Source organism: Eumetopias jubatus, unplaced genomic scaffold, assembly GCF_037043125.1.
Source record: "Eumetopias jubatus isolate StellerSeaLion01/CBP00866 unplaced genomic scaffold, mEumJub1_p1.0 scaffold_14, whole genome shotgun sequence".
NCBI lineage: Eukaryota > Metazoa > Chordata > Mammalia > Carnivora > Otariidae > Eumetopias > Eumetopias jubatus.
The window spans coordinates 58,309,832-58,333,256 of NW_028274820.1; the positions used below are offsets into that span (position 1 = coordinate 58,309,832).

General features: G+C 37.7%; 1 protein-coding gene and 1 long non-coding RNA gene across 2 annotated transcripts in view; one reads left to right on the plus strand and one right to left on the minus strand.

The window, feature by feature from the left end:
• The window catches only part of LOC114221216 (uncharacterized), a 42,859-nt gene that overhangs the window by 7,262 nt on the left and 12,172 nt on the right, over window positions 1-23,425 (plus strand). The gene's annotated exons all lie outside the window — the stretch shown is intronic.
• The window catches only part of SPMIP4 (sperm microtubule inner protein 4), a 34,833-nt gene continuing 16,377 nt past the window's right edge, over window positions 4,970-23,425 (minus strand). The window contains exons 3-9 of the mRNA XM_028119349.1: window positions 23,165-23,236; window positions 21,096-21,125; window positions 17,876-18,057; window positions 16,508-16,596; window positions 8,896-9,070; window positions 8,525-8,616; window positions 4,970-5,791 (exon numbers count right to left, since the gene is read on the minus strand). Of these exons, the coding sequence (XP_027975150.1) occupies window positions 4,970-5,791; window positions 8,525-8,616; window positions 8,896-9,070; window positions 16,508-16,596; window positions 17,876-18,057; window positions 21,096-21,125; window positions 23,165-23,236 (1,462 nt within the window). The remainder of the gene's footprint in view (window positions 5,792-8,524; window positions 8,617-8,895; window positions 9,071-16,507; window positions 16,597-17,875; window positions 18,058-21,095; window positions 21,126-23,164; window positions 23,237-23,425) is intronic.

Below are 23,425 nucleotides of genomic sequence, written 5' to 3' on the forward strand. Positions count from 1 at the left end.
TTTCCTTCTTCCTCCTCACAGCCCTTTTTGTACCATCACAACCCAACACTTCATGATACTTCCTTGCTTTGGCCAGAAGCCATCAGGTAAGGTTGGAAAGAGCTTCTGACTTCCTTCATTTAGTTTTGGAACCATTTATTCCACCAGCCTGGGAATGAATATTGGGTCCTCAGCCCTGCCACCCTCTGCTGTCATCATCAACTGATGCAGTTTTTTTTTTTTTTTTAAGATTTTATTTATTTATTTGATAGAGAGCATAGGCAGAGCGGCAGGCAGAGGGAGAGGGAGAAGCAGGCTCTCCCTAAGCAGGGAGCTCCCTGACGCAGGTTCGATCCCAGGACCCTGGGATCATGACCTGAGCTGAAGGCAGCCGCTTAACCGACTGAGCCACCCAGGCGCCCCTGATGGCAGTTTTTTAGCTCAGGTTTTGATAAAGTGAAAAGAACAGTCACCAGGGGTACTCAGACCTTCCAGCTCTCAAAATTCTTGGTGGTGAAACTTGGAGAAAGGCCACAGAAGACATTTGTAAGCAAGCACACACAATCCCTCTGAATGAATTGTTTTCTTTTCCTGTAAATTGCCTTTGCTTTTAAAACTTGAAGAAGTTTTAAACAGGGTTCTCATTTGGTCATCTTGCAATCCATTTGGGTCTAGTTTGGAATCTGACAACTGGGACAAAAAGAACCTTGAATTTGGTGCATATTTTGGTTTTGGTGCTGCTGTTTCTCATGGTCCTCAGCAGAGATTAAGAAAGAACTCAGTTTGCACAGCAGATCCCTGAAATTGGTGGGCTTGACTCGCTGGCAAATTGCTGCGTTTTTCCACTTTTCTGTTCAGGACCACTAAACGCTGAGATATAGATGCATACCGAAATAAAAGGGCATTTCATTGTGTTCTGAAGTTTCTTGTTTTTTTTTTTTTAATTTAGTGTTTGTGTAAAACCACTTTTGAAGCAGCAGCTATCAAGTCTGAAAAGCAATTGATGTTTCCATTAATCTTTTTCTGGGGGAAACCTTAATTCTAAGGATTTAATACCCTGAAAGTAAAGTTTAACATAACAGTATTCCATAAGCAGCTTTTTTATTGTCAGACCATTTTAATACAATAAAAAAGTATACGTTAATACTAGAAAAAAATATATATACATAACTGTAGCATATAAATCAGAAAAAAACACAGTACAGTGGTCATGTATGACAGATTTAAACCGCTCATACAGATTTAAACCGCTCATACAGTTCAGGTTACAGTATGGTTGGGGTTTTAATGCCAGCTGTCTCCAGTACAGATCTTCATCTTTTTAGTATCCGTGATTTTTGGAAATGTTTTTATGTCACAAATGTTAGTCAGATCTTTTGTTGGGTAATGAGGTGGGGATGCATAGGTAGATAGCAAGCTTTATTCTTGCTTAATCTTGTATTCTGGATGTTTGTCCTTTGTTAGATATGTGGTTTACAAAATATTTTCTCCCAATCCGTGGCATAGCTTTTCATCCTCTTAACAGGCTCTTTCACACAGCAAAATTTTTTAAGTTTGATGAAGTATCAAGTTTTTTCTTTTATGTATCACATTTTTGGTGTCAAGTGTAAGAACTCATGTCTGAATGAAGCGCATCTAACAAACATTTTCTCTGTAAGGCGCATCAAAGACTTCTTGCTCTTAGGGATATTAGATAGCACTTCAGCACTATGCTTGAGGACCATCTTAAACAGCAAAATTACCAACAAAATATAGAAAAATGTGAAAAATGTGGCACGAAGCAGACTGTGAAAAGGATACTTTTTAAAATTTATTTTTATTTATTTTTAAAGATTTATTTATTTGTCAGAGAGAGAGCGAGCACAAGCAGGGGGAGTGGCAGACAGAGGGAGAAGCAGGCTCCCCACTGAGCAAGGAGCCCATTGTGGGACTCAATGCGGGACTCTATCCCAGGACTCTGGGATCATGACCTGAGCTGAAGGCACACGCATAACCAACTGAGCCACGAGGCGCCCTCCCACCCCCAAAGGACACGTTTAATATGAGAACTAAAATAAGGGAATAGAGGGCAGTGTGTAGCCTTGTTCAACCTCAGCTATGAATTCTCTCTTTCCTGGAGAGTTGATATTTGTCCGTTTGCTGGAAGCCTAGTGTGGAAGGAAGCTGCATGTCTCAGCACTGAGGAGTTGGTATTTACAAGATCACTGTTCTGGTTATTTTCTTCTTGCCTGTCTACATCCATTTTCCACCTTTCTTTGTCTTACATTGGTATCTAAGGACTACATCACCTCAGTCTCCTTGCTCTCTGGTTTCTGGTTGGGTATATTAGTGGGAGGCACTGTAACACTGGACCCTCACCTCTCCTAAAGGGTTGGGAGTGGTAAGGCTTCTTGCTGTTGCTGATTCCTGGCTGCCTCACTATTGGAGGTTCCCTGCCCACATCTTTGTAAATTGTTCCTTTACTAAACTCCTCTCAGTGGAATCCTTTGAGGGTCTGTTTCCTGCTGGGACCTGACTGATCCAAGTACTTTTTCCTCCTGGTTTCAGAACAGCATCCACTGCTCAGCTATGCCTGGTATTCTCCATGCCAGAAATCCTGTTTTACCCTTCTCCAGAAAATTATCCTCTGAACTTCCGCCAGGGTGAGGGAAGGCAGTTGCCTAGCACTGTGGAGTGGGACAGGGCAGGGAGAGGGTCTAGGGAGCCAGCTGTGTCTTAGCTTTTGTCCAGTCTTCCTTATTTAGCAACGTCTCACTCCAACCCCACCCCTGGCCTTTACTCCCAGACCCAGAAACTCTAGGTACTGATTTCCTAAACCTTTTGAGGAGTCTGCTGTGTAAATCAGGCTGTTTTCCCCACTGCCGGTTTAGAGTTCCTAGTGTCTTCAGCTGGTTAGGATCTATCTTTCATTTATCTCCTTTCCAAATATTCCTAATGTCTTGGCACTATTCCCCTTACTGACCTGGCTGGTTTATAGTTTTGTGTGTAGGATAAAACAAACAAAAATTACAGTAAAAAACCAAAATAATTTACCAAAGTTTTAATGTGCTTTTTAGAGTGAGATTAAATGCATGGATTCAATATATCTTAATCTGGAAGACTCCATAAATATTTTTAAAAATTGAGCTTATGATGAGCATACTTGGAGGGTAGGTATTCACTGTCACCTAGTAAGGCCTTAACAACCAGGGAGTTAGGAGTAGGTCTGACATCCTCTTAAGAGTATTGAGGAGGGTGGCTAACACCGATGTGTGAAGAGAAGCCTGTGTCACTCCTGCATAGAGGTGGGTGGAGTGAATGCTCATGGTCCTAATGCAATTCTGTGTCCCTGCAACCCAGGGGAAAGTGTGCAATTAAAACCCGCAATTCCTATACTGCAGAATTGCATCTTCCAAGGTTCTTCAGAATTGTAGTCTGATGATAACCTCTAAGATAAAAGAATCAAATTAATTTGAGAAATGTGTATATCCCCCCCTCCTATTCCCAAATATGTTTCATATTAAAGGCTATGGAGAATCCTGTGATCAAGTAATGGGATTGGTTTTGTTACCCTCAGTTTTCTCCAATATTATTTTACCGTGTAACTTTTTGCATCCCATATATCCCAATACTAGTGCTCTAACTATACTGTAACTAGTGCTTTAAAATAGAGATTGGAAAAAATTCCATAATTGTAGTCCAGAGTAGTTTTAAAGGAAGTGTAATTAAATGACATGGTCATGAAACATAAAAATTAAAAGAAATCTCAACAAAACACTCCTTAAAAATTCCTTATGAACTTTCCATGATAAACTATGTCTAAAATGTGCCTGTTGGCTCATTAAATGAGTTGACTTGCATTTGAGGGTTAGCCAGACTCTTGGTAAACAACTTCCAAAAATATTTGGCTTTAGAGTAATTGATATCAAGCCATCTGCTATGATGTGCATATTTATGACCTCCTAAAATTCATGTGTTGAAATCCTAACCCCTAAAGTTTATTAGGACCTTTGGGAGGTGATTAGTTCATAAAGGTAGATCCCTCATGAATGGGATTAGTGCCCTCATAAAAGTTGCCCGGAGAGATCCCTTGCCCCTTCCACCATGTGAGGTGGGAGAAGTTGGCCGTCAGTGGGAAGCTGACACCAAATCTGCCAGACCTTGGATTTCCCACCCTCTAGAACTGTGAGAAGTAAGTGTTGTTGGTAAGCCACCTAGTTTATGGTGTTTTGTTTTAGCAGCCCAAACAGACTACGATACCATCCTTTCTTGCCACACTTATAACTTACCAGTTACTAATTAAAGCCATTGTTAGATCTTCACAATAAAATCATTTTTTTTTCCTGCATGAAGGAAATGGTTATGTTTCTCTATCAGAGGGCTAAATGTAAAGAAACATCCAACTTTGTGTGCATGCAAAGCATTTTCGGTTTCATTTTTTTCTACCAATTTATTTTGTCCACATGTTTACATAAAAAAGGCCCATAACTTATTAAGTTAATGTAATTTATAGAGCTGTCTCTCAGTTAACTAGGCATCTGAGTTTTGTCTTTTGTATTTGGTGTTATTTTGTACAAACATTTACAGGAGGGGACATTGTTCACATATTTATTTTATTAGGGTACTATAGTTTGTATAGACATCTGTCAATTATTGGGCATATAAATTTCAAATACTCATTTTTATAAAATAATGATGTAAGCTTTGTCATACACATTGTTTTTCAAGATTTTGGAAAATTTCCTTGGAGTATAATTTGAAAATGAGATTAAAGACTATAAATTTTTCTGATTCTAATATTTATTGAAATTGTTAAACTTCTCAAGAAGTAAGAACATCCCCTTTTCTGGGTTCCTCTGACCAGATCCTAACTTAAGTTCCTGAAAACAAACTTCATTAGCAAGATCATCATGGCTTTTCTAGAAAACAGAATCCAACAACATGGAAGAAGTTCTGTTATATTTTTACTTTCCTTGCAAGAAGCTGGGTTTTGAAGGAAAGGATGAATATCTCAATTATAGAAATAATAGGAATTATGGCCATAGAATTGGTGTTTCATCCCTGAATACTCCTTATCCCTGAGGTCTTTATGGTCTTCTACAATTGATTTATGGAAATGTTTTTGTGCACCAGTTTTTGAAAAAGAGTTCTTAAGCTCCAGCAGGTCAGTTTGAGGCTTGGCCACTCCAGCTCTAGGAATCCAACCCAGAATAGGTCTTGTTTCCTCGTTGTTTTCTGTGTTCAAGGACATCTGTTCTTCTCGCTTACTTAAAGAATGGTCTAAATCAAAAGCTTCCAAGTCTGACTTACTTTCTAAAATACTAGGCTTACTAAGGCTAACAGAGTTTTGACACATAGTACAGTGGTCACGTATGACAGATTTAAACCGCTCATACGGAATGTAATGGTTCGGGTTACAGTAAGGTATATGTTGGGGTTTTAACGCCAGCTGTCTCCAGTACAAATCTTCTATCTTTTTAGTATCCGTGATTTTTGGAAATGTTTTTATGTCACAAATGTTAGTCAGCTCTTTTGTTGAGTAACTAGGTGGGGATGCATAGGTAGATAGCAAGCTTTGTTCGTGCTTAATCTTGTCTTCAATTTCCTGTTTTTTATGGGTGACACCCGCCACTTTGTTATCACGAAGTGCCATCATTTCTGTAGAACTGGGTACAAAGGTATGAAAAGTACACAAAACCCTAGGGGTACAATCTGGACAGGAAGGTGGTCTTTGCTGGACAGTAGCCTCCAGAGGACGTCGGTTCTGAATCAGTCGAGCAATTCGTCCTTCCAGGGGTCTGGGAGGTTTTAAGACAGGATGGAATTTTTCTTGCTGTAGTGGTGGGATAAAAAGGAGAAAATCAGTTAATCTGGCATTATTAAGTTTATCGCTACAAATGTCAGGTCAAAATTCATACCCATTTTCACTGAGTAAACATGGGATGGGTGTAGGAGTGCATATTGCAATGTTTATTTATTTATTTATAGACATTGACATTTGTGCCCTAATAAACACATGTTTTTCTCATCTACTGGTTTTTGCTAATGAAGGGGGATAGATATTTTTACTTGGCTGTAGAAAAATTCCTCCATCTAGGAACTCTTTGCTTTCAAACTTTCAGAGATATTGAAAGAATCTCAGGAGCAAGACTTCTGCCATCCCCAACAGATGATGTTAACAGTTATGTGCAGTTATTTAAATCTCAGTGAAAGCCTTCCTTATTGCCCAACCCAAGGGTTCTTAAACCTTGGTTGAATCAGAATCAGCTTCGGAGCTGGGAGAAAATGAGATTCCTAAGTTTGATCATCTGAGATTGTGTTTCAGAAGTTCAGACTTAGGAATCTGCTTTTTTAACAATCATCTTGGATGATGCTGAGGCCAGTGATGTGTTTTGCTTAGAGAAACACTGGTGTGTGGGGAGCTAGTCATATCTGTGCTTTTTGAGATGTTTTACAAATATTGTGAATTATGTCTGGCAACTTCAAAAGTAGTGTGTGTATTTAAAGGGTTATTAATAGACATGTCTGTGGTTGGGGCACAGGAGGAAGATGGGGGAGTTGATGAGGAAAGGGCATGTGGAAACTTTCTGGGATGATGTTCAGTATATCTGTAGGTGGTTGGGTAACAAAAGTGTGCATTTGTCAAAACTCACTGAACGTATACTTAAAATTTGTGCAATTTCATTGAATGTGTATTTTGCCTTAAAAGAAAAACTGCAACAAATTGAACTCTGTTTAATGATATGCGTGCTGAATGTTTAAGGCTGAAGTATCCTGTTTCCTGCAATTTACTCTGAAGTGCATAAAACATCAAGTGTATTAATGGATGGTTGGAGGGATGGAAAGATGGATAGATTATGTGATAAAAGAAGTACAGCAAAATGCTAATGGTAGAATCTAGGTGGTGGATATATGGATGTTAATTGCAAAATTATTTCAACTTTCTATATGTTTGAAAATTTTTATGACAATATGTTGAAGAAAAACTAAAGAATGGATGGATGGTGAGGAGAGAATTGATAGCAGAGATAAGATAAATGAGAATGGTGAGAAGATCGTAACTGTAGTTTGGATTTAGAAACAAAACGGACTTAGGAGTGTCTTCTTGGATCCTAATTTGCTCAGAGTTGGAGGAATTTCCATCTGTTATTAACAAATCTGTTATAACCTTTAGCCAGTCAGGTTTGAGTAGATACTATGAAGAAAAAAAGAAACCCCAGCTCCTTAAAATACTGCGTTAAATTTGTCATAAAGTCTAGGGTGTATCATATCATACTTTATAGTATCCTTTTATGCAAAAAGCGGTTTTTAGTGTCTTTATTTCATGCTACTACAACAAAATATTTCAACACTATTACCACTAAAACATGCCTTTCCAGAGTCCATTATTTGTGTTTTAGAAGCCAGCAAGATTCACTAAAACTTACTTTTAAACTTTAACTATTTTAGGCATATTTTATCTTGTTATTAATAAAATTTTAGTTGATTTGCTTGCAGAATAATTTTGCACATAATATACTTGACAAGCATCCTTTGTATTACTGTACATATATTTTTTTGTAAACATGATAAAGCTGCCTCCTGAGGGGCTGGACCCTACGGGGTCAAATCTGTGGAAGTCTGGACAGCTTCTGAACATGCTTGACAATGTCAGTATAGGTATAATGTTTTCTAGGATTAGATAATATTTGCTGCAAGTGAAACATAAAGAAAAAAACCCTTCTATGAATGATAAAGCACAGTCTGTGGAACTACTTCAGGTGTCATGATTTTTTTTATTACCTTGGGAAATACTGAAGCTAATGTAAAATGAATGAGTCCAGTCTAAAAAGAGTTCATACTGAAATATCTTACAGTCACTTTTTATGGGTCTTTCCACAATTTATATCTTTGAAAATACTAATTTTGTTTTAAAAACTTCGTAGTTTTATAGGATAAAATCTAGACCCTAAATAAAACACCATATATGTATACTATTATTTCATTTTATTTCATGTATATAAGTAAGCCAACAGATGATAATTTCTGTCACTAAGGTCTTAATCATTTCTTTCAGGGCATTTCACATAATCAGTTAAGAAATCTGTATTGATATTTGCAGAGAATTTATTGGCTTTCAATTGTAATTCAGCCAACTCTCAATTATTATGGATATCAGGAAGAAGCCTTTATCTCTTCAAAAGCAGTGATAATGTACAAGATATACAAATCTATAAGGATTTTGTAGAATTTATTGAGAATCTCATTAAATTAAAGGGTAAACATTTGTAAACTGACACCTTTGTAAATTTTAGAAGAGTAGCATGGTAGAAAATCTGTTTTAAAAAAACAACACCAGCACTGTGAATAGGAAAAGAAACCTGCCCTGTTCTTTGAAATAGTGGACAAGGATATTCAAACCGGTTCAAATCAATTCAGAATTAACTTCTAAGATGAGTTAAATTTTCCCTTTGCTAGCTTGGTCACCACCACTCATGAAGCAAAGAAAAAGTGGGCAAAACCAGAAGGAGCCTAACACCTGGATACTTTCCCCCTAAATAACTGAGAGTTGACTGCAATTACTTACAGGCTCTGGGTCAAATCCTATCTGTCCAGTTAACTCTGCTACCTCCTTTTCATGGTAATCATCCAGTTCAAGGGGGTTCATGGGCCCCAGACCTTAATGGAAACATCACATCTTATTACTTTGTTAGAGTAAATGAAGGATGACAGTTAAATGAGCTTTTATAGAAAAACTTACCCATTTCCCTTTGTAATATGATTAGAACAAATAAATTGAAAATGAATTTTACCTCCCAGTTTCTTACCACCCACCCTAACTTCTATTAGTACTTAGATTAAGAAACAGGGAAAAACACTAGAAGATGCAAGCTTGTAACAGCATTTGTCAAATATTCTAATTTTGTTCTTTTTACTTGGATTAAAGTAGACTCATACCTGTAAAATCATGAGTGTATGAAGTGATCCAGTGGGACCTCTCAAGATTTCTTTGTATGTTGGCTTCTTTTAGAGAGCTAATAGGGTCCCAGGAATTTAAAGAAGTGTTAGGAGCGAAGGTTTTAGGAGGTTTTGGGTAGAATACGGGCTTGTTTCTCTCAACGCATTTAGGAAACTAGAACATGAACATAAGTTTATTATCGTTAATGTTATCTAGTAGAATAAGGGCTGATTCACTATGTCAGCAGGAAGGAGGGTAAAGGAAATTCCAAGCTGAAGTCGGATACTTATTTTTTTCTTCATTAATTACTAACATTCTGCAATGTAACCATATATAGAGTTAAACAATATTTTACCAAAGGAATGGTGAGGTCTTTTCTGAAAGTTTTTTGCTTTAGTAAGGACGCTGTCTGATAATATACATTGGAGAAATGTCCCTGGGAATACTCTGCCTCCAGTAACCTTTTATTAGAGACATAAAGGGCTCTGAGGTATTCCTTTGGCTAAGTACAAAAGTTCTGTGCCTCCCACTTCTCTTTCCTTGCCTGAAGTGGCACCATTTGATATATTTTATGGATTTCTTTCTTTTTTTTTTTTTTAAAGAGAAGGGGAGAAGGGAATGAGGAGAGGGAGAGAGATAGAATCTTAAGCAGACTCCACGTCCAGGGCAGAGCCCGACACTGCTCAGTCATGACCTTGAGATCATGACTTGAGCCGCAATCAAGAGTCTGATCCTTAACCAAATGAGCCATCCAGGCGCCCCCATTTTATTGATTTCTGATGAAGTTTAAGTCACTCAAATTCAAATAAAAGTTTTTATTCTGTTGACATAACTATTTACTATGGAGTTTATTTTGTATTTTCAAAAGGAGGTATAAAAGTAAATGAATGAATGAGTTTCATTACAGGCTTTTTGGCAGTTTAGAAATTCACTTTTTCTCAGGTTGATGACACTCAATAAATATTTACTGAGTACCTATATGTGCAAGGTAGTAGTAGGGAACAAGGATGGCTCAGAAACAAGTCATCCAGGAATATTGACTAGAGGGGAGATAAGGCATGAACATAAATGACTATAAGATGGAAAGTAACTCTTTGTTATAAAAGAAGTTAAGAAAGAATTATTTGTTAAAAAAAAAGAAGAAAGAATTATTTGTAAATTCAGGGGAGGAAGAGATTGATTCCAGCTGAACAGGGAAGTAGGGCTGGGATCAGAGAGGAAGGGGGGAGACAAGAGACCATGTTATGTCATATTACAGAAATAGGCCTTTGAGGACATGCAGAGTTGGGGAAGCCGAAGGAACAGTAAGAGCAGAGGTATGGATGGTGGTGGAAAGTATGGGATTAACTTTCTTGAACACTATGCACTTGTCCTGACAGTCAGGCTCACCCTTAACATTTGCAGATTTTGGGGCTATAGTATAGTGAGAGCCCACATTCCACTAGTCTAACTAGTTTAATTTATAAATGAAGCAAATAAGCTGTTAAAGAAATAAAGTGTGTTCCTTTCTCCTACCTTGACAGAATACCTTCATGACAACTTGGAAGACCAAGTTCAAATTTAGACTTCTTAGACTATCCTAATTGTATATTGGGACATGGTAGTTCAGAAAGAGCTAGTTGCTGGCCCTTGGCCTCAGCATCCCTTACTGCTTTCTTCCTACCCCCAATTCCATCCCAAATTATGAAGTGTCTTGGATATGAGGGTACCCTGGCCCTCAGGTTCAAGCTCCATTATACCTATTATCTCTGTTTCCAGCAAACAGCCATCACTTGGCCACCCCTTTGACCTAGAGGTATATACTAGCTTGGAAGCAGTGTCAACCCCTGGGAGAATGGACCTAAGGAATAGACCCCATGAACTGAGTTCAAAGCCATTTTGTCAAGGATTTCTGCAGTCCAGCATCAGGCTGGGGTGGGAGACTGGGGAGCATGGGCTCTTGATAGATATATCCTCTTGTTCCCACAAACATCCTATGCCATAGGGAGGGGTATAGCCAGAGGAAGGCCAGAGCTGGGCAGAAAGGCATGGGACCTTCTAAAGTTCCTGGATCTAAGGGTGATGCTGATTATAGCAACACTGTGAAGTTGGAATGATCCCCATTTTCCATGTATGGAATAGTCATGGTAAAAGGCACTTGACAGAAGACTATCAAGTATTAAGTAACCACCTCTATAAACCTTTAACAAATATGTGGCTTGCTTATTCTTTGTTCTTTTTATCATGATTTGCAAAGACAGCTTAGAAATAAGGACTTTTTTCCAAATATTGTTCCAAGGGGCTGGACTAATCCTGTGTCTTAATCTAGTTTAAATAACAGCAATGATCTACTGAAATGGCAGGCAAGGGCGCAGGGGAAGAAAATAGGGGATGTGAGATTTTACTGTAACCTGTGGTATCTTGAGAAGAGTTTATTATTTTTATTTTTTTAAAAAGATTTTATTTATTTATTTGACAGAGAGAGACGCAGCGAGAGAGGGAACACAAGCAGGGGGAGTGGGAGAGGGAGAAGCAGGCTTCCCGCGGAGCAGGGAGCCCGATGTGGGGCTCAATCCCAGGACCCTGGGATCATGACCTGAGCCGAAGGCAGACGCTTAATGTCTGAGCCACCCAGGCGCCCCTCTTGAGAAGAGTTTAAAGAGTCAGGAATATTTGAGAGTAGAGAGCTCACCAATTTTCAGTATGTTAATAAGCTAATGGTATTCTGAGAGGATAGTGAGAGAGGGGCTGCTGGTGATCATCCACTCAATAGGAATTAATTAGTTAAATGTACTATTCACAAGGTGAAGTTTGTGTCAATATATGCAAGATAAGTACAAAAGCAGGAAGGGATTCTGGTTCCTGAGATGTCAGTATCTAGGCAGATACTCCAGTCTACAAAGGAATGATGTTAGTTGTTTTAAATTGGGAATACATTTTCAGAGGAGTAGGGCCATATAAATTGTAGTTACATTCCCCAGTAGCCCATAAAATTTATGTAATTCATAAATTGCTTCATAAACATTTACTGAATACTTGTTACATGCACAACTATGTGCAAGCTTCTAAGGGCCTGTGGTAAGCACCCAAATTACGTTAGTTGCCACAAAATAACAGAAATTAATACTATTGTAACACATTAAAAAAACCAAGAAATTAAATATAGTTTTTTGTTCTTAGTCTTGAATGATGGTGCTTAACCAGGCTTAATAGGGGAACAAGAACAAGTTTATTTTGGAGACCACTTTGCCCTTTGGAGAGCTTAATACTGGGTACGGTGGTTCCTTAGTGGATCATGTTTCACTTAATTCTTTTGTTATCAGCATCATTTTTACATAAGAAGTTGTGATTAGGAATTTTTTCATTTACATATGAAATGAATAGAGAGAGTGTTTGTAAATAAGAGATGAGAGACTGGCAGAGATATATTTTCCTTTGGTATCTAGCTAGGACTTGGGAAGAGAGAGTTGAAGGGAGAAGAGCATGCACAATGGGAGGAAAGGCTGCCTGAGATGGAGGAGGAAAAGTGGAGGGGAGGGGCAAGACCATAAATGGGGAATCATGCAGGGTAGAGAAGAGAGAGCCTACCAGTTTATTTCACATTCTGGATACACTGGTTGTTGCTGGAAATGAGCAGGTGGGAGGATGGGGCCTAGCGTGCTGGTGGTGATGGAGAGGTGAACTGTGGGCAGCCAGTTATTTGGGGACACATTCCTGAAGGACGTACCTGTGTCCTTGCCAAATCCATTGTGGTTATTGGAGGATGAGTGTGGATTATGGGTGTTCTGGTGGAGAGACAGAACTGTCCTAGGAATGAGGAATGTATCTCTAGGAGGGGCATGGGCACTTCAGATTAGAAAGGTGGCAAGATGGTTCAAGAAGGAAACCACACTCCTCTGTAAGGGTGATATGAGTGGATGCTCTTTACAAGGGAAGCCAAAGGTCTTTCCAAATATTTACAGTTAAGGAAAATTGGATAGTAGGCTCAGTTTGGCTTTGAAAATGGTTTGTTAAAATATTTCAAATAGGCAAAGGTTAGAGAGGTTTATGGCACTTGACCTCTGTGGTTATTATATCTCATCTTACTCAAAAGATGATTACAAGGGACGCCTGTGTGGCTCAGTTGGTTGAATGTCTGACTCTTGATTTTGGCTCAGGTTATGATCTCAGGGTCGTGAGATTGAGCCCCTGCATTGGATTCTGAGCTGAGCATGGAGTCTGCTTAAGATTTTCTCTCCCTCTCTTCCTCTGCCCCTCCCCCATCTCAAAAAAAAAAAAAAATGATTCCATGGTAGATTTTATCCTAAAGAATATTTTTGTATTGCAAAAACTAAGACCAGACTTAGTTCTTGAGAACTAAGCTTGAGTTCTTGAGAAATAGAACAAAAATCTTCGGCCATTTGAGGAAGTAATGACAAAAACAGTCCAGAAGAGTCAAATATTTTAACCTATTTGTTTGCCAGTTATAAGAGGAAAAGGAATGTTCTGACTGGCTTGGTGATGGCTAGAAATGGCCAGTGGGAAGAGGTCACCGAGGAAAGAGAGTGGTTCGGAGGAGAGGTCTTGGCTAAGGTGAGGGCAGCGCAATGGTCAGCGGCCCTGGTGGGGAAAACTGGACCAGGCCAAAGAGGCAAGAAGGGAGGACAGCTCTGGGGCCGGGGTGGGAAGAGGCACCTGGATTTTTGCGATGCCTGAGTAAAAGGATGGGAGCAAAATGAGGTTATAATACTGTTAAAATTAAGGCCCAGAACTGAAAAGGTTAAATTTTTTTAAAGAATATTCCCCTTTCTAAGACTACCCATTTCTTTCTTTCTTTCTCTCTTTTTTTAAAGGTTTTATTTATTTATTTGACAGAGAGACACAGCGAGAGAGGGAACACAAGCAGGGGGAGTGGGAGAGGGAGAAGCAGGCTTCCCGCGGAGCAGGGAGCCCAATGTGGGGCTCAATTCCAGGACCCTGGGATCATGACCTGAGCCGAAGGCAGACGCGTAATGACTGAGCCACCCAGGCGCCCCTACCCATTTCTTAATCTTCTAGGTCGACAAAGTGTTATAATTATTGGAATAATAGCACTGGCAGAAGCTAACACTTAACTCTAAGCTTTCTGTCTGCTAATATGGTGCTGAGTGCTCTTACATGCATTTCATTCTCAAGACAACCCTTTGAGGTAGAGTGCATTATAACTGCTGTTTTATCTATGAGGAACTTGAGGTATTAATGGGTTCAATATATTATTCAGAGCCATACAATTGATAAATATTAGAGCCAGGAGCTGTGCCACCTTAAAATTTATACTCTTTCCAAATGTTACACATGTTGTCTTATTGGCTTGGATAGAAACTACTAAAATCTGGCTTCTGGGTTTTCTTTTCTGTAGCCAGGAGATATATTTTTGGACCTACTTATTTGTGTCCCTCCATCTCCTCCTACCCTCAGAGAATGATGATTATAATTATGTCATCAGTTATGATGTGGGTGGGGTACAGCCTGAGAATTGGGATTTCTAAAAGCACCCCAGGTGATTCTAATATGCAGCCAAGGTTGAGAACCACTGTTCCAGCAATAGGAAAGGTAAGTACTATAAAAATATTCTCCTTTAACAAAAATAGAACATGACAGATAAAGTTGGCCACTTCCCCCGGTGAAGTGGTAAAAGGCAGGGGAGGACAAGTATAGGTATTATCCTGAGCGGGGGTGGGGTGGAGGGAGATGAGTCATGAGATACTCCCATCAAGCTCAGTATCAATTTTATTTTTATTTTTTTTGTCCAGCAAAGTGCAAAACTTGATTAGAATTAGGGATAAACCAGAAGAATAATTGAAAAGTTGAAAAGATTAGAACAGATTAAGAAAGATTGATCATTGGAAGAAGAGTCAGATAATCAGTCAAAAATATTTAAGTACAAAGTGCTGTGGGGAATATACATATTATAAAATATTCCATTTTTAAAGAGCTTGTAATTTAGTTGATGAGATATAAAATACATGTGAAAAGTTATTGGTTATAGTGAGTGTTATAGAAAGTCAGAAGAGGGGAAATAATTTCTATTGGAGTAATAACACTTATAAATTATAGCACTTTCTATTTTTCAAAGTGCTTTTATATCTTTCATATCCTCATATGCTGTGAAATTTATAGGACAGATTTTACTGAAATCCTATAGGTACATTTTATTAGTCAAAGCTCAGAGAAGAGAAACAATATCTCTCATATCACCAAGAGAACAGATGGCAGATATAGGAATAACTAGAACACAGGTCTCCTGATTTGGTTCACTTTCTGCTCTGTAGCGCAGAGAATTAGAGTTGAGCTGAGGCTTGAGGAATGAGCAGGTTTGAGATAGGCAGAGAGGCCGTTAAAGGAGAGCACTCCAGGAGTGGGACATGGCCGTCCACCTGTTCAAGGACCAGTGAGCTGAGCCAGGCTGTAGGAAGTAAGGAAGGCCAGACTCTGAAGGGTTTTCAGAGCTCAGTTAAAGCCTTGGGATTTACACTTAGGTAAAGGGGAGCTAGTCAAGATTTTTGCAAAGGGGTGAGATATGGGGACACCAGCGTTTTCCTGAGCAGGATGAAGGGAGGGAGATTGAAAGAAGAAACTAAGCCACAGAGCTGAAGACTTCGGCTATAATGTGTAATGATGGAATGGTCTCGAGAATAACTTCTCATATTTCTGGGTTGCTTTGATATAGATTTTGCTTGAAAGAATGAAAAAGGTCCAGTAAGATAAATGATTCTTTAAGGATTTTTCTTGATGTGTAACTTTACAAAGAACAAACACAAAATTGCTTCCTTTGGAGATGACCATGTGACACTGCAGAGACCACTCTCCGGCTTGCCACAGTGGTCATCCCAAGTAAAATTCATATGTTTCTAGCCTTGCATAATTATTTCTTGCCTACCTCATAGATTCTTAGATGCAAGAGGATAATATATGGAAAACGCTTGCCACTGCCTCTCACAAACTAATTGGTCAATGAATGTCAGCTGTTACAATTTTCAAATGTGTGGATCTTTTCCTTCATGATTTAAAATTTTTCTTCCTATCTATGTGGAGTCCTGGTACAGAGGTTAAGAGCAGAGACTGGAGCCTGACAAGCTTGAATGCTATGATTATAAGATAGCCACAGACTCTCTTGAGTCTCAGAAATGAGAATGATGATACTAACCTTTTGGAGTTATTATAAGGGCTAAGTGATCTGTATCTAAAGTGCTTAGTGTGTAGCAGTTGCTCAGTGCACAGTGCCCATTGTTTTATTTTTGATTCTATACAAATACAATGGTTGGGACAATAAATTGTAAATCTTTCTGAAAAATTTTCATTTACTCTGTATATTTGGAGTTACTTAATATACTATTAATTTTAAGAATATAGTTGGGGGATACATAGTGAGTGAAACGCAACCCTCCACCTTCTTTCAGTGGGGAACCTTTTATTGTAATCATGGAAATGTTACATAACTGCCCAAGGTTTGTGAAATCAGCTAAGAAAACAAAAAATGTGAATCATGGTCAAAATCTCAAGTTTTTTAACCAGATAGAAAACAAAAGAATCCATCTTTTGGGTTTTTATAAATGTATACAGTAAAAACATTTTTTTACTTTGTTTTAAACACACATTTTAAAAGATACTTACATCATAATATATATCCTGGCCTGGCCAAATCAAGGCTTTCTTCTTTGAATCCATTGGAAGATCAAGCAGTTCATATCTGTAAGGATTACCTGAAATTTTTCAGGAAGAGCGCTGTTATCCTGAATATTCAAGAACAGTTTTCTATGAATGGGGTTTTGGGGGTGCAGTGGATAGAAACTAGATGATAGGAGGTAGAGAGCAATGCAGGTGCTACTGTTAATAAGCTACTGTTTGAGCTACTGTTAATAGCTGTGTTTGAATTCTTGCTCCCCTTAATGAGCAGCACATGGCCACACACAGTGAGACTATCTAACCCGAGGTGCGGCCCGCAGCATGAGAGAGCCCTGTACTGCACCTCTCTGATTAATGAAAGGGATTTGTAGGTAAGTTGTAACTTTTAAATTTAAGTTTTCCTGGATCCTCTTTCTGGTTTCTGAACGCTTAGCAAATACATTTCTATATCACCTGATTTGGGCTTTCCCTGACCAAATATCAAGACATAGAATTAGTACTTGCTTACCAAAAAGGTATTGAAAGAGAACATTTTAAAGACTCTAGCTTCTTAGGTATTAGTGGTAGTTTGATAAGCTTTATCAAACACAGCATGGCCTCCTCTGGTCCTATAGTAAGGTCCACATTAAAATCCATCTTCAGGGGTAATAAGAGTGAAGGTTGGCATTTAGTGAACATTTACCATGTGCCAGTACTGTACTAAGTATTTTATATCTATCATCACATTATTATGAGGAAGGTACTGTTATTTCCACTTTAACAAATGAAACTGAGGCACAAAGAAAAGCAGTTTGCCTGAGATCACACAGCTGGTAAGTGGAGCAATTCAAACTCAGGCAATTTGGTACTAGGGCCTGCACTCTTAATCCATATAGTATTGATTTCTATTAAAGAAGAGTTAAGGTAAGTGTGAAAAAAGAGTAGAAAACCTAATGCAATAGTAGTTTTTGGAAAGGTCTTTTATAAGGGTTATTACAATATACTCATCTTTTTAAAGTCCTCTAAGAGAGACTTTGGTATGGTCCATGGTAAGTGGCAGAGCTAGAATTCTACCCGTGCAGTCTGACTCCATAGCTCTTAAACACTCCACTATTCTGTCTCTCAAAATGTTACTATCTCCTAATAAGGTACTGAAGCTGATACTGATGATGGCAAACATTTGGGCCTCAATATTTATGTACAGAGGAACCGCATTATAGGACAGTTCTTGGGTCTTACCTTCCTCACAGCCTAAATTTATTCAACAAGTGTTTTTCTCTGCCAACCATGCACCTGTTCTGTCACCTTCAGTTACCTTTTCTCTAGGTAATTCAAATATGAGAAGAATCAATATTCTTATATCAAATCACATTTTACCTCTTGTTTTCAAAATCATTGTATCATAAGCCTTCGTTGGCACAGTGGGAGGAAATGGCTGTTGGCTTCGGGCTTTAATGCCTGTGTAGAGATCCTTAGGTGATGTAAAGGTCGGGAACATGGCACCGCGGGAGATGTGTGTGTGGTATGGGTGTTCAATCGGATATGAGCAACAGATTTCTCTGAGATTTAGTTGAGCAAACAAAATAGAATAGAAAGAAGTGCAATTGAAAAAAATTAATCATCGGTTATTTATTGGGATCCTTCTTTGTAGCAGGTACTGTTCTAATCCCTGAGGATATGACGGTGAGCCAAAGTCCCTAGACTCATGGATTTAGCTTTCTGGTGGAATATATTCCATTAAACATGAGATTTTCTTAATTTTGCTAGACAAATTAATTTTTAAAATAAATCATACTGAATTCTTTATCAGGGAATAACTTTCACAACTAATGCAGAAGATACATGAAATTTGTAGTTTTTAGAATGCTATAAGAAGAATTTCTATTTGCTTTCAATTCCTGCCTCTTGTTTTAAGAGGATCCCAGTACTTTATTTTATGGGATCATTTTGGGCATTCAGTATGCGAAGTGATCTCTCACCATCTTGCAGTGAACTTTCAATCCAGGCCATCTGGTTCTTTTAAGCAGTCAGTCAACAAAAATATACTGCCTGTTTAGAGTACACAGTACTGTTTAGAAATAAAAAAAACTAGTATACTGATGGGAAAAGAAACAAGTAACCCACAGGGATAAAATTTTCCTATGATTTGAAAAGCTAGCAGAGTTCTTAAAAGAAATAGCAGAGGTTTAAAAAAATTGTGATAGCTGGCTCAGATCTGGGCCCCTAATGCTTGCTTACTTGGCTCACTGATGCAAAGCTGTACTGAATTCAGCAGTCTTGGCACCTCGATGGGCCTCTGAAATACCTAGCAGTATAAGATTTTAACAAGTTTCTGGTCTCTCCTAGATACCACAAGAAGTTAAGTTTGATTTGTAAGAGAGAAAGTTGACTCCCAAGCAAAAGTCATTTATGAGGCCAGCTAGTTCTTTCTGTTTTTGTGGAAAGTGATTTGGTTTTCTTGCCCTTGTCACAAATTCTCTCAGTTGAGCACATTTTTGCCTTGGGTGTAGCATCATTTTATTGTGAATCACTAAGCACTTTTCTGTTTTATTTACTTTGCTTAAAAAGCACCACATCAGCTACTACATGGCTTGGTACAAGGCACAAGGTTGTCAACTCTGTGATGACATGAGAACATAGAATCAAGACTTTCATTCCTCAGTTCTACTAACTCATGTCCCTCGTAGTCATAAAAACACTAGCCTAGTAACTGCTTTTCGTGAAGCAATGCTGGCTGTACTTCATTTTATAGAAGACACAATGATTTCCATTTATTCTAAATAAATATTTTCATTGTCTAATTTGGTGGGTTCTGTAGTTAACTATCCCTCTCAAATTCACTTCCCCTTACAAATCGGCTTGAAAATAAGTGATCATTTATTGTTTGAGCAAACTATTTGTGTGAATAAAACAGGAATGAACACATTTTTGCTCGTGGAGAGAGCATCCAGTCTAAGGAAAGGATGGAGTTCACTGAGGTCTAGTAAAAAGCCCATGTTCCAGGGGAAGTTCTTAGACATTCAAAGCCTTGGGGGACTGCAGGTGGAGTGGTCAGGAAGCAGGGGACCTGGGCAAGAAAGATAAGAGACCCAGGGACAGTGAAGAATGAAATGAGAAATGCTGGGGTTCAAATATTGTCCAACAGTCAGAAGCATTTAGTAACAAAACGTATTGGAAAGAATGGCTGAGTAAATGGAGTGTAATCATTGTCTCAATATGTGCTAATTAACTTATCTGGGAAGAAGATTCATCCTGATTCTCTTGGATTTTTTTCCCAGTATGTGTCAGGTTGACCAAAGATGGAAGAATTAGTGGGAATGGGGAATCGGGAATCAATGAGGGATTAATTTTTAAACTTCCAGTACCATTTCCCACAGACTTGATGAAGTTTAAGGAAATGTGGTATGAATATTTCACAAAATGGTCACATTTGTACACTGTCCCTACAGAATATCTCTGGGTAATGTGGGAGGTCCTGAGACATTGTAACTACTGTATGAATAGGAATTGTACTCAGAGGACATTGCCTTGAAATATTTTTAACTCCCATCAATAACTACTACAACAACAACAATAAAGCATTTATGTGCCAGGCCTTGTGCTAACTGCTTTATTTCTAATCTTTATCAGAGGATCATTCAACAAGTTAAATAAATGCTAGCATGCTCTCAGAGGCCAGGGCAGGGTGGCCCCATTTTCTACTAATCTGATGTTGGTAAGGACTTCCTGACAAAGGCCATTACCTTGGTTTTCATTGTATCTTGTTCTCATCACAAAGCCATGACCAGAAAGTAGAGATTGACTTCTTAATTAATTCCAAAGACCAAGATCATGTTAAATTACAAAAAAAGAACCACAAAAATTTCATAAGCCATTTTTTTTTCCTGGGGATTAGTCCTCTTGATAGAAAGTCAATTTGCAAAATGTGTATACATCGTTATTGGGTCCTTCTGGTTTTGTCTGTAGCCAGGGTTTTGGCTTTGTGAAGAAGGGATAAAAGGTAGAAGTTAGGAAGGCAGGGAGAGGCCCTGATTAATTTCTGATCATTTGGGATTAAGGCAGAAATTCTTTCCCCTCAGATTCTAGAAACTATTTCTTAGTTAATAGTATTGAGTTATATCTGGTAATGATTTAGCAAAACATACTTTAAGACCTGCAAGCTATGGACTCTGTGTGTCTTTAGTCTATAATACGAGATTTCATTCAATAACTTGTATATATTATAAAGGTTATTTTTGTTAAAAAAAACTGACTAAAGTAGGATTTTAGTTAATAGCAATGCAACAATATTGGCTCATGAATTGTGACAAATATACCATACTAATATAAGATGTTGTTAATAGGGAAACTGGGTATGAGGTCTGTAGGAACTTCTGTACTATTTTTCAAATAATTCTGTAAATTTAAACTGTACTAAATTAAAAAGTTTATTAAAAAAAGGTTAGCAGGGTATATAATACCAGCCTCTTCTCCCACTTGTTAAAAAAAAAATCTTTCATGAAAAGGCACATTTATCCTCACACTGTCTGAGACATATGGATTGCCAATATTTTTTTCTTGATTGTAACAGGGAAGGAAAATGTAAGTATATACTTACCCTACTGTTGAATTAGGTGGTTTGGGCATCCTAGAATAAAAACAGGAAATAAATCCTAATTTATATTAAGAACTTTTTAAAGCATACATTCCTATTGGAAATTTGCTTAAGAATAATGATGTATCCCATTTTCAAACTACAGTGTCTTTAATATTGTTGATTGACTTTCTGGAACACTGAATATTGACCAGAGAGATATGATATCCTTATGTCTCAGTTCTTTTGATCCATCTGACTTCAGTCCCACTCGGCACTCATTTTGCATTTCCTATTTGCAGTGCAGGTGCAGGACTGACTGCTTCTAATGATAATATGGTTCTGCTTCTTATTGACATTCACCCTCATAATCAGGCAATTGCCAGAGTGCTTGGAGGCAGCCTGACACCATGTATGGGTACAATTACATGACCTAAAGTGACCCGAGTGTGGCCTGGTGGACAAGATATATAAGTACTGTGTGTACTTTGTGTGCTTTGTCCTTTTGCCCAGGATTGCTGATCTCTCATGATAGTAAATAGTGCCCATTTGACAGAAAGGCTAGAACAAAACTGAACAAGTTCCTGGAGGCATGTCTTTTCTGAATCAGTTCATTTGAAAGTTGTGTGTTTACTAATTAATTACTCTGAGCCCTGCCTGCCAAGAAATAATACTGAAGCCCAGGAAGAAAGTCCACACTAGAGAAGGACTGTCACCTGCTTTTACTGGATTCAACACTTAGTTTCAGCCTATGAGGATATTTCTGAAGTATTTCGGGCATGAAAAATGAATACAGTGTTATCTGTTGATAGCAAAGATCCATAAAATGGAATATACTATTCAATATTTGTATGTTTATTTAGAAAGTGGTACATAAGCTATATAATTTTTTGAGTCTACAGTGTATTATAAATACATAATCCACATTAATTTTAAGAGGTTTATATCTTTCTTTATTTGGACTCCAGGTTTGTAGGCTTGGAACTAAAAAAAAAAAAAAAGACCCAAAACATGTCTTACAGTTATATTTGTGGTTGAGTTGGGAAAGGGGGGGGCAATGAATATGAAGAATCCAAGGGGTCTTGAGTTGGCTATGAAACATTAAATAGGTTAAATCAGCATCTAAAATTTTTCTTATGTGACAAATTTAGCTATGATATTGACAAGTGTATACCTAAAATGCATTCTGATTCAAAATGGAAAAAAAAATTTAAAGGAAAGCTTTTTTAAAAATTAAAAGTTTGAAAGGTTGAATAAAAATTAAAAATGCTCAGACACTAGTTCCTTGATTTGAACCAGTCCATTATTTTACTGCTGCATTCTACATTTACTTTTCAAAGTTTACTGATCCCAAAGGGATCAACAGAGCCTAGCAACCACAAAATTCATGTCTTTTTGGCTCCCTCTTGTGGCTGAACTCCATATTAACTTCCTTCCTGTAAACTTTCCTAACGGTTCTAATAGTTAAAGAAGTGATATTTTCATTGTTACTTTAGGATTGTCAGTGTTTTATTTTTATCTGAAAATTAAAAAGTATGCTTTTGTAATATATATACCAAACTATTTAAAAGAGGAAAAAATAATTTCATATACTGGAAAATACTTCCTCTAAGCAAAGGATAAATTAAAAAGTATTCCTTATCCAAAAAGGAGACTTAGGGAGTAATTTTATTACAAATTATTTGTAGATTGTCATAATTAACCTCTGTCCTCATAAGCTCCTGATGAAAAATTTTGCTGAGGGCGCTGGGGCATTTCCTATGAATCTTTAAAGAAATTTAACAGATTCTTATTAGATAGTTAGGTCAAAAGCAGAGGAATGGACCCAGATGACTTGTGTGAATTCTTTCAAACATTACTATTCCATATTTTGTATTTTTTGTCTTGTTAAATGCCACAAAGTCTTAGTGGGTTTTGGTTTATTTTATTTCTGTTTCTTTGGTCTTGGCTTCTATTATTAATGATCTCTGTTAAAAAAAAAAAACACTTTTTCTGAAAGATCCCATTTTGGGGCTTTTTTATTTCTTATGTAACTCATTTTCACTTAAAAACATTATTTGGTCCAATATAAGGAAAAGAAACCCCAAACTTACAAAGAATCATTTCCATAGATGCCACTTTTTTTATTCTGCGTCAAATAATAGAATTGTTCAATAGGAAGTTTTCTGAAAAGAAAAGATTAAATTGAACATCTTTTCAAATTAACATAGTGATGATCAGATAGTAAAAGACAAATAGACTAATACAACCATGTATATATGGGAAATTCAGTATATGAAAAAAGGTGGCATTTTAAATCAGTGGAAAAGAATTTACTTTTCAATAAACAATGCAGGAAAAATTCACTAGCCATT